Consider the following 10,573-nt stretch of genomic DNA (forward strand, 5'->3'; position numbering starts at 1 on the left):
TCAAAAAAGGATGATCCCAGTTAGCAAGAATGTGTCCATAATCAGAAGAGACCTTTCTGAGGGATATCTGTTCTGTGGCAGCCCTCAGCAAAATCATGAGACAAAAAACTAAGTGGTAATTGGGTATAAATCTGTGCCTCCCTCTCCACCCCAATCAGTGCTCAAGCCAAACTCTTCTTTCCCCTTTCCTTCTGCATTAACCCTTTGCTGATCCTCAGGGACCACTCCCCCAACACCCCCATACTTGGGTGAGGGATGTTGGACAGAGCCTATTTTCACGTGCTGCAGGTGGGGTTGTGCTGACGTGTTTGTTCCAGGTTGATGGACAAGACACAGAGGCCAGGGAGTGAAAATAGTCTGTAGTGAGACGGGAGAAAGAGCTAGGTGCCTGTCTCATAGTCACTTGCCTTTGTGTGACGGGCAGGGGTAATGATATCCCCCCACTACAGGGTTCTCAAACAGACTTTGGAACCTCCTCTTTCGGAGCCCAGATGTCATACAGGTGAGCTCTGATGTGGAAAAACGAGGTGTGGGAAAGTAGTGGGATTTTGTGTGTTGCATGAGTGTGTGTAGCTTCAGGCCTCGGGAGTTGCCAAGAGGGAGGGAAAGGAGAACAAAACCTTTGGAAGGTGTTTCTTGAACCTGGGGGGTCCTGCTCTGCATCTCCAGTAATCCTCCACTGTGAATTGGGGTGGGGGGTGCAGGGGAATAAATCTTGTATGAGAACAATCTTTAAGAGACTGATATTGGTGTCCTGCCCCTGATAGGCCTCCTATTTGTTCACCTGAGTTCTGATTAACTTGAAGTGATAACCTCAGAAGCAGCAGCCCCAGAAGCAGCAGCCCCGGTGTGAGGGGCCCCTCTGCCCACGCCTCTTTTTCCTTTGTGATGGCTGAAGGATCACCACAGTAGGCCACTAACCCTGATCAGAGCCCCCAGCCATGAGCATAACTGGCACTCTTGGCTGGCATTTAGCTTGCATTTCCATCATTTCGAATTCTTAATACTGTCCCCTAAGCATGCGGACACAAGCACGAGTCTCAAAGGCTAAAGAGGTTTTCACTAGCAGATGCTTTAAAAAGCGCCAGCTCCACCGGATTGAGCTGCAGGGACAGCTGCTCTCTGGTCTGCAGCTGACCTCAGAAACTAGAAATACTTATTTCGGGCTCTGTCCTATTGGCCGCTGTGGTCGGGCCGAAAGCACCTGCCAGGTGCTGCCCTGCGACTGGGCTAACTTATACTAACAAAGGGGCCTAAGAGCGACCCCGTCCCGCCCCGCCGTTTAGCCACAGCGGGAGCCGAGCGCCCCCTGGGGGCGGAGTAAGGGCGACGTGGTTCTCCGAGGCGCTCAGGCTGTCGTGACACCCGCCTCCCACAACTACCTGCTGCTCCTACTAGACGAGTGACCCACCAGCAGGCGAAAGCGCACTGGCGCGTGGGGTCGGGTGACCCTGTGACCTTGCTTACGTCTTCCCGTCCAACACTGGGCCTAATTCAAGGTCACGGGCGTTCAAGCGCGGCTGGAACTAGAGATTCGAAGGCCGTCTCTGCCACAGCCTGCGTTCCCGCGGGCGAATGGGACAATCTCGAAGTCAGAGGCCTGCTGCCGCTGCAGAGGCTGCAGAGGCCCGGGGCTCGCGGGTCGACTACGCGGCGCAGATTCCGGACTGGAGTGAACTACGGCGTCCGGGAAGGGCCGCTTCGCGTCCCCGGAAGGCTTCTCTGCCAATCACAACTGGGGCCCCTCCCCTCACCGGAAGGAGTCGTCGCTCAGAGCAACCACGACTTCCGGCTTTCCGAGTGTGGCGGCGGGAAAAGCCATGAGCAAAGGCCGGGCGGAAGCTGCGGCGGGAGGTAACAGCGGCGCGGCCCGGGCAGGCCCCGGAGGGCGGGAGGGGAGCCGGTGGAGAGGTCGGCGAGCGCCTCTGTCTGTTCGCAGCCGCCGGGATCCTCCTGAGGTACCTGCAGGAGCAGAACCGGCCCTACAGCGCCCAGGACGTGTTCGGGAACCTGCAGCGGGAACACGGCCTGGGCAAGGCGGTGAGGACCCTCTCCCGGGAGGCCCTCCCCGTGGGACCCCTTCGGGCCAGGCGGAGGTCGTGCCCTCGAGCCCGGGCGCTCTTCCCGTCCCTGGCTGAAATCCCTCCCTCCCGCCAGGCTGTGGTGAAGGCGCTGGAGCAGTTGGCCCAGCAAGGCAAGGTCAAGGAGAAGGTGTACGGCAAGCAGAAGGTCTATTTTGCGGATCAGGTGAGAACCTGCGCGGCCTGTCGCCGCGAGAGCCTGGCGTGGGGCGAGTCGACTCCTAGCGCTAGCTCTTGTTGAGGAGGGTTGAGGCACCCCAAGAAGCTCTCCCATCTTATGCCACTGAAAGGGCCTCCGGCACCCTTTAAATAAAGCTGTGAGCCTCACTATGACCCACACTCCATGCGGCTTCCAGATCTACAGTACGAAGGATGCCAAGAGCCTGTATTGTTGCTGCCAAATGGTTTTCCTTCTGCGTCCAACCCCCTCCCTGAACACACACGTCAAATTTGTCTTCTCCAGCTAAGACCTGCACCTGGAGTGTCTCAGACGTCGATGTCGGGGTCAGTACTGCTGCAGGAGAGAGTCTCGGCCTTCCAGCAGCCTGACGCCCTCGCCAGTGTATTTCTGCCTTAATGGAACCACTCTTCGTCCAAGCCAGAGACTCAGGGTCAGCCTAGTCACTGGAGTCCAGCAGATTTTCCCTTTCTTGAGTCCACTCTTTCCTTTGAGTCTCAGTCTGCCACCGCAGCTTAGTTCAGGCCCTCCTCATCTGTTGCCACCTCCTTCTAACTGATCTCACTCCTCAAATGTATCCTAAACGCTGCAGTCAGAGTCTAGTCTAACAGATCTGGTCATGTACCTTCCCTGCTTCAAATTCCCCAGTGCTCCGTGGACCAGGTAAAAGGCACTTGGAGATGCCCTGACCAGCCTCTAGCCTCACCTTTCCTCATTTTTTCATCCATCAACTTGCAACAATGCAGAGCTGCTTCTCTGCTTGGCTTTTGCTTATCCTTTAGGATTCCACTCAGGTATCACCTTCTCTGGAAACCTGAGTGCTGAGCTAGTTGAGTCTGTTTTAGGCTCCCTTGGGAGGCATGCTGTGTTATAGTTGTCTTTTTATTAGTCTCCCTCATTCAACTGAAGTTCCACTAAGGCAGCCCTCATTGCTCAGCTCATTTCTATCTACTCAGGACCCCGGTAGTATCTAGCGCCCAGTAGACATTAGACACTTTTGTAACAGAACCAAACCACCATCAAGGCTCATTTTCCTAAGACAGTCTTCATTGTGACATTGCTCTATTTTAAGTCCCCTAAAGGAGGGGTTTACAAGCTTTTCCTGTAAGTGGCCACACAGTATGTTCAAGCTATGTGAACCATATGGTTGGTCTCTGTCACATCTAGTCAACTGTCCACAACTACTCAGCTCACCATTGCAGAACAAGACTATGTCAACAAATGGGTGTGGCTGTTTCGATAACATTTTGTTTTCCAAAACTTGCATCTGGCAGCATCTGGCTTGCAGGCAGTTTGTGGCCTCTGCTCCAAAGCTTTGCTGTGCCTATGTGGAGAATCTGAAGTGCACAGGCTGGAATCCTCACCTTCCTAACCCGATCCCCATCACCAGCTGACGTGACCCTCGATATATCTGCAGCCCTTTTCTGGCAGTGGTCCCTCAGAGAGGAGCTCCGCAGACCTGGCCAGAGTCCTGTATCCAAATAGATCCCATCCTGTCTCTTCACCTATCCACACTCTTCCTAGTGGGAAGATCCTAGTCTAGGTTCCCTACCTTTACTCCTTCAGCCCAGTGAGTGGTTTTATCACTAAATGGAAGATGGTTCTGTCTTACTCAGTCTGATAATTCCTTGAGACAGGCATTGTGTTTCACCTTCTCTAGCCTTTTAGTGGGACTGGCACTTACCTGGAGCATTTTTCTTTTCTTTTTTTTTTTGAGTTGGAGTCTCACTCTGTTGCCCAGACTGGAGTGCAGTGGCCGCTCCCGGCCACCGCAGCCTTGAACTCCTGGGCTCTGGCGATCTTTCCGCCTCAGCCTTCCAAGTAGCTGGAACTACAGGTGCACACTACTACGCCTGGCTTATTTTTTTGATTTATTGTAGAGATGAGGTCTCACTGAATTGCTCAGGTGGGTCTCGAACCTGCGGGCTCAGGCAATCCACTCACCTCAGCCTCCCAAAGGCACGGGATTACAGGCTGAGTCACCAAGCCTGGCTTGGAGCATTTTTCAATAGCCCCATCCCACTCTGTTCCCAGACCCTCTGGAGGGTTGGGAAGTACCAGGTTCTCGAGTGGCTCTAAATATTATCTTCCCAGGTGTTGTTCCCATCTTTGTCTCTCATGTCAGTTCACTTTCGTTTTCCTCATCTCTGGCAGGACCAGTTTGACACAGTGAGTGATGCTGACCTTCGAGACCTGGATGTCAAAATTGTGGCCCTCACTGCTAATGTGCAGAGCCTGCAGCAGAGCTGCCGCTACATGGAGGCTGGTAGGACTGGGTAGCCCCCAAAAGTTGCCCCCAGGGTCAGGTTCAGTCTAGAGGTGAGGAATTACTGAGTGAGTGATTCACTGACTGCAGCACCTTGTGGTAGTTAGACCCCTTGCTGGGCTGCCTCAGGCATTACATTAAAAGAAATGTAGGACAAGCCGGGCTCGGTGGCTCAGCCTGTAATCCCACGCCTTTGGGAGGCTGAGGTGAGTGGATTGCCTGAGCCCACGGGTTCGAGACCCGCCTGGGCAGCGAGACCTCATCTCTACAATAAATCAAAAAATCAGCCGGGCGTGGTAGCGCATGCCTGTAATTCCGGCTACCTGGAAGGCTGAGGCGGAAGGATTGCCGGAGCCCAGCAGGTCGAGGCTGCGGTGGCCGGGAGCGGCCACTGCACTCCAGTCTGGGCGACTGAGTGAGACTCCAACTCAAAAAAAAAAGCAATGTAAGACAGCGAATGGCTTTTGTGCACAAACGGGCAAGATGTGCATTTGCCTCCCTCCACAATTATCAGTTTACTCTCCCTGTTTCCCTTGGTGCCTGCTTTTGTAACTGGCCATACCTGTGCTCAGCCTGGTAACCCACCACTACTTGAAGATGGAGGAGGAAAGAAAAGTAGTGGAGTGAATGGATACTCCTGTTGGCCTTATTTTCCTGAGCATTTCCAGAATGTGGGCCTTGATCCTGGATAGATCACAGAGCAAGGTGGAAGCCTGACTTCCCCTCAGGGAGCTCTCACTCGGGGAGACAAAACTCCGTCTTCAGGGGTGGCAGATGACCCCAGGTGGACATGGTTTCAGAGCTGAAGGAGTTATCTAGTGCCCTGACCACGCCAGAGATGCAGAAGGAGATTCGGGGGCTGAAGGAGGAGTGTGCTGGCTACAGAGAGAGGCTGAAGAACATCAAAGCAGCCACCAACCACGTGACTCCAGAGGAGAAGGAGCAGGTGAGTTGGGAGGGAGGAGGTGGGAAGGCCAGTGGGCTGCTGTGGTTCTATGGGGTTAGAACAAGCTACTTCTTACTTCCAGGTGTACAGAGAAAGGCGGAAATACTGTAAGGAGTGGAGGAGGCGGAAGCGGATGGTGAGTGTGTGGGAGGGCCAAGGCCAGCCCTGTAAGTGGTCTGGAAGGTGGCAGCCACCAGAGAAACCGCTGGCTGCCCAGTAACACAGGCCCCACAGGAGAGCTCAGGTGAAAGGGGTGGTCTTGTTTCTTGCCAGGCAACAGAACTGTTTGACGCAATCCTTGAAGGATACCCCAAGAGCAAGAAGCAGTTCTTTGTAAGTGGGACTGCCCCCGCTCCTTTGCTCCCCTGCGGTCTCTGCCCAGGGATAGCTCTTTAACTTGTCTCCCTGCCCCACAGGAGGAAGTGGGGATAGAGACAGACGAAGACCATAACGTCATGCTCCCCGACCCCTGAGGGGCCCTGCTGGGCGGGGATGTCAGGAACATCAGATGCCCTGGACCAGCTGCCTGCGAGGCTGGCTTCTGTTGTTCCTCCTGCTTTCCACCTTTGAGCACAGCAGGCAGGAGAGGCCTCAGCCAGCCCTGAGCGGAGGGAGCACTGTTGGTCCTGTGGGTGGCCACGCCTGTCTTGTCTCCACATTGCTGTAGCTTGAGTTTAAACTTAGACTTGAAGCAGTGCTAAAGGAAAGCAGTTGGCAAGATTTATTGTAGTATAATTTGATATAAAAATATTTAATTTCCTCTGGATCGTCAAGCCTTCTAGATATCCAATCTGAGGAAGGCAGAGGGAGCTGGAGGACAAGGGTAGAGGCTCCTTCATGCCAGCATTCACAGAGCCCATGCTTTGCCCAGGACTCCCCTAGGCTTGGGCGCCAGGAGACCTGATTATCTCCTGTACCCTTCACCCCACTCCCAAGTCCCATGAGTATAGGCAGCACTGAGACACAGTAGAGGCCCAGATACCCGACAGGAAGGCTGAGGATGGTTTTGAGGCCCAGTTCATATTCCAAAATTGTGACTAGCAAAACTGCATCATTGGTATTTAGAAAAATAAAAAATTTCAAATATGTAGTGCTGCGTCACACCTGCCTCTGCCGTACAAGGCTGCAGCCTGTGGGAACTCAGGGCAGGAGTCGAGGAGGTGGTGATGAACATGAGGTGAGGGGAGGAACCTGGCAGCCCCGCCCTGAGCTGGCCAGGAAGTGCTGGCCTCTCCCTGGACTGACCAGGCAGCTCCAGTCCAGGCACAAGGTGACCTTTTGCCCTTCACAGCTGTGGGAAGGCTGCTTCTTACTCCTCTTCTCCCTGCCAATTATTGCCAAGATGGCTAAACTTGGGCCAAATGTTGCCCCAGACACCAAAAGAGGCAAACAGTTTCAAATATGCAGGTCATGAACAGAAACCTGAGGATTGGGTGGGAGGCTGAGAAGCCAGAAGGTCTGTGGGGTGCTTGGAGCAGACTTCGAACCTGAGGACCTCCAGGAGAAGAGGGAAGACTGGGCAGGGTCAAGTTTTATGCTCAATGTAATAAATTAATCAGAAGCTTTCAAGATACAGGCACCTTCACCCAGTGAAGATGCCATGGGCTGGGAGAGCCCAACACCAGGTGGAAGCCAGCTGACCAGTGCAAGGTGCTGCAGTCCAGGCTCTGGACGCAGTAGCTCGGTGGTCGAATAGGAGAGAATCCGGGGACTCTTGGTGGCTGTTCTGTAGACTTCCAAGAGCCAGTCAGTAAAGCTGGTTTTTCAGTTGGTGCAGGACGCCAATCACGATCTCACGGAGGGTCTGGCAAGGGCAGCCGAGGAACAGGGAGACGCTGCTTAGGCCAGGGTACAGAACAGTCTTAAAGGTACTTTGCTTAGACCAGGTGTGTGCTAGAAAACTGGTAAAAAGAGCCCCTGGGAGTACCTATGCCTCCAATTCACTTTGAAACACCCCCAAAATGGGATAGAGAGATGGAGATACAGTAAAAGACAGAATTTAGATGGTGGATATGTGAATGTTCATTGTAAAATTCAGTGTTGTGATATATTCAGTTTCACAACAAAAATGTTGTGAAACAAGGTAAGAATCACAGAACAAGTTCAAGCCTCAGAAAAAGCAACCAGGCCCCAAAAGCAGAAGGTCTGGTGCAGTTCCTTCAACACATCTCCCTTCATAAAGAAAGACTAAAAAGCCTGGGGCAGCAATGTTAGTGAGCCTGGGAAGTCTCACTTTACAATTGCCAGATGCAGCCAAACATGGGCACCTGGGCCTCACAGCAAAAAGAGGGACATGAGCTCTGAATGTCAAGGAAAGACCCTCGAGAAGCCTGAAGAGAGCACCGGCTGTCCTGGACAACGGAGCTGGCCACTTTCCCTGCAGGCAGGGAGGATCAGGCCTCGGGCCCACTGCCGCCCCTTACCTGAGGCTTGCAGTGCTCCTCGATCCAGCTGAAGACGCAGGCCGACAGCTCCTGGAAGCTGGCCACAGAGATGGAGGCGTTGAAGGACTGGAACAAGGAGTCCATGATGCCTTGAAACACGTTGAACTTGACCTGGTCAGAGACTTGGTCCTCCCCCTCATGGGGGTTGTCCTGGTGCGCCTTCACGATCTGCTCATAGTTCCTGAAAACAGGCAGGAGGGGTTGAGAGCTGCAGCAGCCCACCAGCTGGGGAGAAGCTGGGGTCATCTGTGTACCTCCCCAGGAAGGGGGTTCCCAGAGTCTTGGGAGGTGCTTGGCATCCACTAGATTTGCTTCTAGGCCAGAAATGGTGACCTGCTCTCACCAGCCTTCCTTAATCCGACAGGTTATTTCCTGGGTACCTGCCATGTGTAAAGGACACTTGGGGATGCAGAATCCTGCCTCTAGGTGGCTGGCTCAGGAGGAGAAGAGTACTGTCTGCACTATATAAACATGTGTGTGTGTGTGTGTGTGTGTGTATGTGTGTGTGTATATATATATATATATATATATATATATATATATATATATATATATATATATATCCTTTTTTTTTTTGAATTGGAGTCTCAATCTGTCGCCCAGGCTGGAGTACAGTGGCACACTCAGAGTCGACCTGCTGGGCTTCAGCGATCCTTCCACCTCAGCCTTCCATGAAGCCGGACCTATAGGCACGTGCTACCACACCCGGCCAGTTTTTAATTTATTGTAGAGATGAGGTCTCGCCAAGTTACCCAGGCAGGTCTCGAACCCACAGGCTCAGGCAGTCCACTTGCCTCAGCCTCCCAAAGTGCTGGGATTACAGGCTGAGCCACCGAGCCCGGCCTGTCTTGCACCATATTATCTGCTGTGGGGATGGTGTGCACTAGAGGCACCCTCCAAGCCCCACTTCTGGCTCCCTCTTACACTTTCATGATCTTCAGGGCCATAACGTCCTTGCGCAGTGTGGACACCTCTTCTTCCTGCTTTTTCTTCTCCTTGTGCAGAAACTGGATGTAGTCAATGGCTAGGTGAGGGCACAGAAGTACTGTCAACCAGAAGGACGGGCTGACTTTGCCTCCCCTACCCTAGATCCCAACAGGCCTTCACAACCACCAGAGCGGGGCCAGCCAGGGTGTGTGTAAGGTGCTGGCTTCTTCCCAGCCCCCATTGGCCAACCCCTCCAGGGCTCTCCGACCATACTCTTTTGTAGAACGATGGCTTTGCTGAGCTTTTGGGAGCCGATGGAGAAGTCCTGCTGCTGACAGGTAGGGACGATGGTCTGGAGGTCATCATAGCCTCTCTGGAGAAAGCAGGGGAAGTATGCTCCTTAACCCTGAGGGATTAAGGTAAATGGGACAGCAGAGTCCATGCTCATAAACTCGAGGTGGGAGAACCAGAGGGAAGGTGGAGTGCAGCCCAGGGACTAGACCAGCTGTCCAAGGCTGTCTGGGCCTGAAGGCCAGGGCAGAGTGGACCTGAAATGACAGGGCCCTCCAGGTCACCTTGATGGCGTCCCTCCTCTTCTGCTCGGCCTGAGTATGTGCTCGCCGCCGCCGGTCCTTATAGGACTCCTTGTAGGACTCCTGGTGGTAATCACTGTCCTCGTCATCTACACTCAGGGTTGGGGCAGAGAGAGATCATCTTGGGGCCCAAGGGGCCCAGCTGGCCCACCTTTCCCCAGCTGGGAAAAAGAACCTGGTACCCAGAGATGGTAGATGGACAGAAGAGCCTAATGTCCTAGATGAGGTGAGAGGGGGCCCCTGTGTCTGGCCCTTGGGATCCAGCACTCTTGTATGGATGGCTGGAGCTTCCCTGTCTAGGAAAGGTCCTAATATGATGGGATATCTGAGTCCCCACATGGGGGGGTGTTGCTGCCTACCTGTGTTGGGGACAGAAGAGGCACTGGTGGAACCGATGCTATTAGCTCTGGACACTACACTCCCCTTGTGGGTGCTCTCTATAAAAAGCCCTGGAAAAGAGAGGCCCAATTCACTAAAGGCTGCAGTGAGGACCTGCCAGGCCCTCAGACACCTGTGGGCAGTGAATTTCTTAAGCATGCTCTCCCCTTCAACCCCAAAGCTGGCTGCACCGGGCCACCACTTCCTGCCATGCCACGCTGCCCTGCTCTCGTCCCTAGTGCCCACATGGCTCCAGGGGCCTGCAGTGCTACCCCCGGCTCACAAAGGGGCGTCGACATTATGGGGGTGAGGGAAGGACTGTCGCTATTTCCATCACTTCCCTGCTCCAGAGTGGAGCGAGCTGGGTGCCACCCTCAGCTGCTTCCTGCCCTGCGCTCCAGCTCCTTCCTCGCGGTCTCAAGCCAGGAATTCGGCTCAGGGACAGTGGACTGTGCTCACATGTGGCTGGCAAGGCCACAAGAATCCAGAGAGCTGAGGCAGTGGAGTGTCACTCTAGACCTTAGGACGGGAGGGACCACTCACCGGGGTCCAGGCTGTTGTCGCTGTAGGCATACTCCACCTGCGACCGCAGGAAAGGACAAGCCCATCAGTCCTGGTTAGCCCTCTGCTCACACACACCCGGGAGAAGGCGACGCGGCCGCAGCACACACCGCGGCCCCCCACGCGCGTGTGCGAGGGCAGCGGCATGATCGCCCCGAAAGCCACCGGGGGACCGGCTGTGGGAGCGGCGCGCTTTGGG

The 10,573-nt window shown here is 54.3% G+C and overlaps 2 protein-coding genes across 5 annotated transcripts in view; one reads left to right on the forward strand and one right to left on the reverse strand.

Moving 5' to 3' along the window:
* Positions 1-1,820: 1,820 nt before the first annotated feature.
* On the forward strand, positions 1,821-6,561 carry PSMC3IP (PSMC3 interacting protein). 2 transcript variants are annotated; one of them, XM_008048827.1, is made up of 8 exons: positions 1,821-1,854; positions 1,940-2,040; positions 2,158-2,247; positions 4,414-4,525; positions 5,326-5,471; positions 5,554-5,607; positions 5,745-5,804; positions 5,888-6,561. In XM_008048827.1, the coding sequence occupies exons 1-8, from the start codon at positions 1,821-1,823 to the stop codon at positions 5,942-5,944; spliced, it is 654 nt and encodes a 217-aa protein (XP_008047018.1). In that variant the 3' UTR covers positions 5,945-6,561. The 2 variants fall into 2 exon arrangements, with proteins under 2 accessions (XP_008047018.1, XP_008047019.1); XM_008048828.1 differs by having other exon boundaries at positions 5,362-5,471.
* MLX (MLX, MAX dimerization protein) overlaps positions 6,179-10,573 on the reverse strand; it is a 4,711-nt gene continuing 316 nt past the window's right edge. The window contains exons 2-9 of one of the 3 annotated variants that reach the window (XM_021707911.1): positions 10,357-10,393; positions 9,795-9,884; positions 9,418-9,524; positions 9,116-9,215; positions 8,842-8,939; positions 8,607-8,611; positions 7,895-8,096; positions 7,062-7,275 (exon numbers count right to left, since the gene is read on the reverse strand). In XM_021707911.1, the coding sequence (XP_021563586.1) occupies positions 7,219-7,275; positions 7,895-8,096; positions 8,607-8,611; positions 8,842-8,939; positions 9,116-9,215; positions 9,418-9,524; positions 9,795-9,884; positions 10,357-10,393 (696 nt within the window). In that variant the 3' untranslated portion in view covers positions 7,062-7,218. Of the gene's footprint in view, positions 7,276-7,894; positions 8,097-8,606; positions 8,612-8,839; positions 8,940-9,115; positions 9,216-9,417; positions 9,525-9,794; positions 9,885-10,356; positions 10,394-10,573 lie in introns of all 3 variants that reach the window. The other 2 variants (XM_021707912.1, XM_021707913.1) reach the window with 2 other exon arrangements.

Source organism: Carlito syrichta, unplaced genomic scaffold (assembly GCF_000164805.1).
Source record: "Carlito syrichta isolate Samal-C Ts95f unplaced genomic scaffold, Tarsius_syrichta-2.0.1 Scaffold126806, whole genome shotgun sequence".
Lineage (NCBI taxonomy): Eukaryota > Metazoa > Chordata > Mammalia > Primates > Tarsiidae > Carlito > Carlito syrichta.